The sequence below is a fragment of the Vigna umbellata genome, chromosome 6, assembly GCF_029865625.1.
Source record: "Vigna umbellata cultivar VRB3 chromosome 6, Vumbellata_1.0, whole genome shotgun sequence".
Classification (NCBI taxonomy): domain Eukaryota; kingdom Viridiplantae; phylum Streptophyta; class Magnoliopsida; order Fabales; family Fabaceae; genus Vigna; species Vigna umbellata.
Window position 1 is genome coordinate 24,674,777 of NC_142170.1, and position 7,179 is coordinate 24,681,955.

Consider the following 7,179-nt stretch of genomic DNA (forward strand, 5'->3'; position numbering starts at 1 on the left):
ATCTGTCAATTTGGTATATAAATTTTAGCATTGTGAAATGATTTCGACTTTCAAGTATGTGTATACATACATATATAGTATACATACATATATAGTATACATATATATATATATACATATATATATATATATATGTATATATATACATATATATATATATATATGTATATATATATATATATATATATATATATATATATATATATATATATATATATATATAAGTACAAAATCTGTTATCTGATGACGCGTCATTTTATTTTGTTCTATTGTATCATAACTTTACCCATTAGTCTAACGTGAGTCTCCTCCACTGTAAGTAAACAGCTCTGCATTTCTCAAACACCGTATTAAATTTCTGAAATTTCTGTATCAATTTCTAGACATGGAAAAACATAGTTTTTTTATTACATTATTTTTTGTCTCTAGAATCTCCCAAAGTGAAGGAAATCAAGATACCCGAAATGAACATATAATAATGAATAAGAAAAGGAATTAATTAAGGAAAGTGGAAAAAACTAGAGCCATAGAGCTCGTGCTTCTTTGAGTATTGGAACCAATTCCCCAGAAATATGAGTGGCCATAAGACGATCCAATCCCCCAAACAATTTCCCACCAATAAAAACCGCAGGAAACTGCATGTTGTTTTCGTTGCCACCCACAATTGCTTCCAACTCTCTAACCACACCCACTTCGTCCTTCTCCTCCACCTCGTGCATGGCGGGGTTCACCCCAAGACCCAGAAGCAACCGCTGTACCACGTGGCTCATGCAGCAACCGCGCCGAGCGAAGACTATAACCGCGTTCTCTAAGACCATGTTTGGCACCATTTTGGTCGAAGCAAAGGAGGGAGTAATGAAGTGAGTAGTGGTGGGGGAGGATGAGATGAGAGGTTGCCATGATCTATAAGGAATTGCTTCTTGCATGATGTTTTACTTTTGAGGAAGTTAATGATTGGTAAAGAGAGTGAAGAAGAAGAAGAAGAAGATGAAGATGATGATGTTGTGTGAGTTTGATGAGGTTGTTAGATTTTGGCTATGGAGGGTGAATATAAATGGGGAAAGGAAGAGAGAGTGGGGTGAGTTGTTGATGATTTGAAAGGGTCATTAGCTTGTAACGTCAACGACAAATAAGGTTATTATTAATATTTTATTTTTCTAAGTTTCTAAGATTACGCGGTGTTATTTGGTCGTCTCACGTTTGAGGTTGTGTCACTTCATTTTTTTTTTTTATTTTCTACGTTGTGGTTTTGGACGGCCATCCCCACCTGCCACTTTTGTAACATCCCACTCTGCAAAACACTGCTGCTAGTGTTGGACTAAACGTTCTGCAACATTTTCCTCCCATGTGTATCTTTATATTTAAAATAAAATAATAAAAAATGCAGCTAAGAATGTAATATTATAAGTGAGTCATTTGTACTAGAATCAAGAAAGAGAGAACGAGGGAATTTTTCAAACATTATAAAATAATTCATTTTTGTGATCTTCAAAACACTTTCTTACACGCATATGCATATGGACTGTATATTACAGTGTCAAGTTAGATATCTAGAGATGGTATAAAATAGCTTATGGGTATAAATATTTTTATAAATATTTAAGAAATTTGAAATAATAAATATAACAGATCAAGTAAATAAATTTCGTTATAATAAATTTTAATATTAAATTTAAATTTAAATAATCTTTACGAGATTGAAAAATAAGGTTTATTTCATTTATATACTTCCATTAAATTAATATTATACTTATTTATCTCTGGATTTGCAAACTATACGTATAAATAAAAGTTGCTAAAATTCAAGTTGCTAGCTAAGTATAGTTTTCTTGTTGATATATAAATAAATTTTTTTGAAGAGAATGAATGTTACTTTGACAATTACTGTAATGTATATTATCTAAAAACAATATAGAAAGAAGAAAGATGGTAATAAGATGAATTGAAATTGTGAGTGAAAAACAATAGAAAAAGGAAATGTGGTAGAAGTGCGTAGCGAAACACGTTATTAACAAAGGAAAGCGACAACTTATGCGTCATAGGCCCGTGGCATGACATAAGGGGGTAGGACTCACCATGTGGTAAGGATTAAGCTCTATCCACTAATGACGTCATATATTGTTGTCTACCATCCGGACATGACACGGTCATCCCACAAATTATTATATCTTGTGAAAAATAATTATTAATTAACCTTTTTTTTTACATATGCATAACCTTATACCAATTAAATAAAAGAATTAATGACTTATTTTCTTCTAATGTATTTATTTTATTGACATTTTACAATCACTAAAAGTTTTTATTTCTTTTATTTTCAAAATTAATGTAATGTGTTACTTTTTAAAGTAATTATTTAATGAAAGAATGTGTTAAGAAAAAAATTTCGAACACTATCATTTTAATTAAGTGTTAAAAGTATCGAATTATAAAAACATGATTATGATTTTTTTAAAAGATAATTTTTTTTATAAGCAACTGACTATAAAGGATATAAGTGTTTTGTCTATTAGACGATGTAATATTATATAATCATGTGATAAGCATTATACTCTTAAATTAATATTGTACTTCTTGAATATGATAGACTTACTTCGTGTTAAAGGTGTAACATCCTAAAAACACAACAATAAACCATTTGATAGAATAATTACATTAATAATAATCTAGATTAGTCTTACATCAGAGACGAGTGTACGCTCATAGCCGAACGGCCTTACAGAAAGAGTTACAAATTAAAGTTGTACCTCACTACCCAAACTATGCGACCGGTTTACAAAATAACAATACCGATCGTTCATACTTAAACAAAAGGAAAGGTGAGTGGACGTCCACCTTACTATAACTAGACTAATGCCCGAACGTCCTACTCTCCGGTCTTGACTTCGATTTCTTCCAAATTTTCTTCTTCCAGCGCCTTATCCAGCAACTCGACTCCTTCTGCTCACATCCACACGGATGATCATTGCAATGACAAGGACGGACGTACAAAACCAGACACGACAGGAAACGCAGGGTAAGCTTATGTAATTTAATTCATGCATAAACATACATTCCAAACAATCCAACAAAACAAAGTACATTTCATCATACATATCATACGAAGCCTAGTACTAGACTGACTGTCCGGACTGTATGAAATCTGTGTAGCTACAGGCGTTCATGCACCCGGGTGATGTAGTAACTGGAATACTCTCATCAGCTGCCACCCGAGGTTAATCCTATTCATCCAAAGTACCCCTAAGGACGGGACCTCTTGCCTTTTCCACACATGACCTACCCTCCTCTACGTGAGGACGAGTACTCACGAAACATCAGGATGAACTGCCAGCACTAGCATAACCACAGTCATACTTTACAAATCTCAATTCTCAATCCTGAGTCGTTCCTCCCTGGAACGCTCGTACAAATCCACAACATTCTATTCATCTCATATTTTCTTCATCATTCTTTATCAATCATCTCAAGTTTGTCTTTCATTACCAATCACTTTAGTTTTATCTTTCACTTTCAACCATTTCAATTTCCTATTTGATCAAAAATTTATAAAGATGCCAGACCGAACGTAAATCCTCACTCATAACGAGGACGAACACTTTAGACGAGACAGATAGGTCTCCAATTACAGAATAGAATAAGACCGAGAGGTTTACTGTCGGTTTGAGAGAGAACCGAGTGTAATAGATATAACAAGGAATGAATGAACCGAACGTTCATTACAAAGTGAATCAATTATATGAACCGACTCTTGATAACTCTGACCGAACGCTGAAAAGACCTCGCCAAAGGCTACGACTCTAGGCTGGAACCAATCGATACAGACACTTCAAGATATTCCAACAATAATACTTAGAAGAATTCTCATGAAGAAACCGAACGCTTATGAGTATTTAACTTATTTGATTTTACATCAAGAAATCCGAATGCCAGTAAATGACCGAGCACGGTAGAGAATAAAATTCTATTGAAGTTAAACGAACGCTATTTTCATCAAGATAGATTATACAAGAAACGAGTACGAGCGCTTGGTGTAAGACCGAGCGCTACTCAGTACGAGCACTTGGTGTAAGACCGAGCACTACTCAGTACGAGTGCTTGGTGTAAGACCGAACACTAATGAACTTAAAATAAAAGGCCTGATAAATAGAATAAGATACTATCGAAGCAGTGTTTACGAACAACGAGAATATACCATTACACACACACACACACACACACATATATATATATATATATATATATATATATATATATATATATATATATATTGAGTTTATCAAAGGATACCCAGATACAACTGTGCTTGGCCGAACGCTCAAGCATAGTATTACCACACGAGGACGCTCGTCCTCAACTAGGATTCTCTCCAGATGAAAGAATCCCATTTCAACTATGTTTACCAGAAAAACCGAACGGTCAATAACCATTCAGTTACGAACGTACACTTTCATATGAGAAATTTCATATTCAGAATCTATTTGTATTTATCTCCTTTCTTAACATATAATTTCATAACTTTATACATTCATATCATGATCAACTTTCATACTTCATACAATCCATATCATATAAGGTTCATATCTTTCATGCATTAAAACATAACTCAACCATATCTCATTTCCACTCATTAAACAAACGAACGTTCATGCAATCTAATCATATCAATCATCATGCATCAAAGTCATTCAGTCAAATAACGAACGTTCATCCAGTACAACAACATACAAATACCAATTAAATTAAATAAGCTTCCCTTACCTCTGAGCGTGACCGAACGTTCCCAGATGCCGAAATACAATTTCACCACTATAGGTTCTTCTACCGTCAACGCTCGACAAATTCAACTACACCAAATGACAACCCGACACTATAAGAACTACTTATTTTAAGAATGGTTATCAACATACGAACCCAGAACTGGGTTTGCATGTTGAGGAAAACGAACGACAAATCGAAGAGAAAGACGTACCAGCCCAGCTTCACAAACCGAACGGTTTATCTGGAAGCTCTGGACGCCGGAAGTGCTTCTACGGTGCCGGAATATTGATCGGAGGAGAGAAATTGAGTGTTTTCTAAGAGAGAAGATGAAGAGGAGGTAGAGAGAAGGAGGAGAAAATGGGATTCTTCAGAAATTTGGAAAGAGGGTGCATGCAGAGAGTGGGGTAGGTTTTTCTGAAAATCCAAGTTTTTCTTCACACTTCAAAACGGACGTCCCATCATCTGTCGACACCTGCTTTCCACTGACTGATTTCCGGGTCTCCTTCGCTTGACACCTGGCGTTCGTCATCTGAGTGTCGAGCCTCCCTCTTGACACGTGAATTCCACTAACGACACGTGCTTGAATTTTACTGGTTCTAACAAAAGGAAATGTTCATCTTTTACATAAACCAAAAAGTTCACTTTAAAATATATGCTAAAATATTTCACTATACTTTAATGTATCTTTTCACTATGTGATGGAATCCTACTTGGCTTAGTCTTCCTTTTGTATTTTTACTTTTCCTAGCTTAGCTCTTAAGGAGTATGGGTTACTATAAATACCCAACTCCTCTCTTGTATTGGGACTTTTGAGATTAATGAGAATTAAATTTTCTGAAATCAGAAACAATTCTCTCTTGAAAGTCAGGCTAGAGAGTCCAAAGACTCCCTCTAGCCACTTTCCAAGCACTTCTCTTCCTTTCATTTTCCAACTTTCACGGTGCTTCTCTCCTCCACGTTACATCCTTCGCTGCCACCTCTCCTCGGGCTTTTCATTTCACGCACAGAAACGCCACTTCATTTCTCATTTTCCCACTCGCGCATCCTCACATTTCCACTTCGAACGCTAGGGTTTCTTCCTTTCAAACGCATCATTATCACAGTAACCCTCTACTCCATTTCTCTCTTCACAGATTCATCTTTTCATCATCTATAAGCCTCATTCTCTTCACAGATTCCACATCATTTTCACCATTTTGTTCATTTTCTCTGAGTTTTGACCGATTAAACACCTCTCCAACCTTCGTTCTTCTCCTTTCCACCGTTTAAAACACCATTTCCACCGATTAATCGGTCAATTTAGTGATTCCTCACCGTTCTAGGGTTTCCTTCGTGTTTATAAGGATTTCCACCGATTAAACCTCGGTCTAGGGTTTTGTTGTGTTCGCTCTCGGTTTTCCTTAGATTTCGTTCGAGTCATTCTTCGATTTAGAGCTTCCTCTACTTTCCGCTGCGTCTTCACTCGTCGGAGAAGCTTCGAGGAGTCCGCGTCGCGCCTTTGGTCACTTCTCGGAGTCACTCGTCCATCAAGTGGTATCAGAGCAAGGTTCGAGCACGCGTCCACAGATAAGTTGTTCTATCTGTTCTGAATTTTTTTTTCTCATTTGCTTCGCGTTTGTTTGTTTTTGGTTTGTTCTTGTTTGTGATTCATTTTTTTTCTCTGATTCACGTAACGTTGATTCAAGTCTTCTGTTGAATCTGTGTCTGTGATATCTTGATTCTGAGTTTCTGTTTCACGTTTCTGTTTCGTATCTCTGTTGCGTTTTTCTTCATTTACGTGGTGTTCATTCATCTTGTTTTGTCTCGTTGGGATTCTTTGTGTTTTGTTTCGTTCAATTTCAGAGTTGTTCATCATTTTCCTTCATTGTCTTGAGTGTTCTGATTTGTTCTGTACCTTGAGTCATTACTTTGAGTTTTATTTTCATTTTATTCGGTGATTTCACTTTATTTGAGTTTTTATTTTCTAAATCCATTTCTGTCATGTTTTAGTCTTGTGCTTTGTTTTATTTTGTTATTCTTAATCTGAGTTTAACCTTTCAAATTTCCAATTCATGATTTGATTTGATATCTGCCTTGTTTGAATCTGGTCAATCATCAAGAGCCGTGACATTCAATTGAATGAGTTCGATGACAGATTTCAGTGGCAGCATTGGTTGATGTATCATGTGATAATTGTGCGATTCATGATCTGAAATGTGTTTGAATGTGAATGTCATTGCACACCAAATGAGTGATGAATTTCAATTGTGAGCTCGGGTGCAAATGATTAACATCAACACTGTTTTTCACCAATTACACCGAAATTGGAATTTTCTTTGAAGAGTCTGTGAGTCATTCATACTTGGTTTTAAATTCTTTGCCAAGTTCTGATTCAAATATTTTTTTTCCAGTATTGTCTTCGTTTCATTGGCATCTATTGAG

The 7,179-nt window shown here is 35.4% G+C and overlaps 1 protein-coding gene across 1 annotated transcript; it reads right to left on the minus strand.

Moving 5' to 3' along the window:
- Nucleotides 1-350: 350 nt before the first annotated feature.
- Nucleotides 351-1,090, minus strand: LOC124844999 (glutaredoxin-C9-like). The gene has a single exon (XM_047322016.2). It carries the CDS (start codon nt 924-926, stop codon nt 519-521), a length of 408 nt encoding a protein of 135 aa, XP_047177972.1. The 5' UTR covers nt 927-1,090; the 3' UTR covers nt 351-518.
- Between the last annotated feature and the right edge of the window lie 6,089 nt (nt 1,091-7,179).

Coding starts and splice junctions, on each gene's coding strand:
- LOC124844999 (XM_047322016.2), bottom strand. CDS start 926: ATGCAAGAAGCAATTCCTTATAGATCATGGCAACCTCTCATCTCATCC.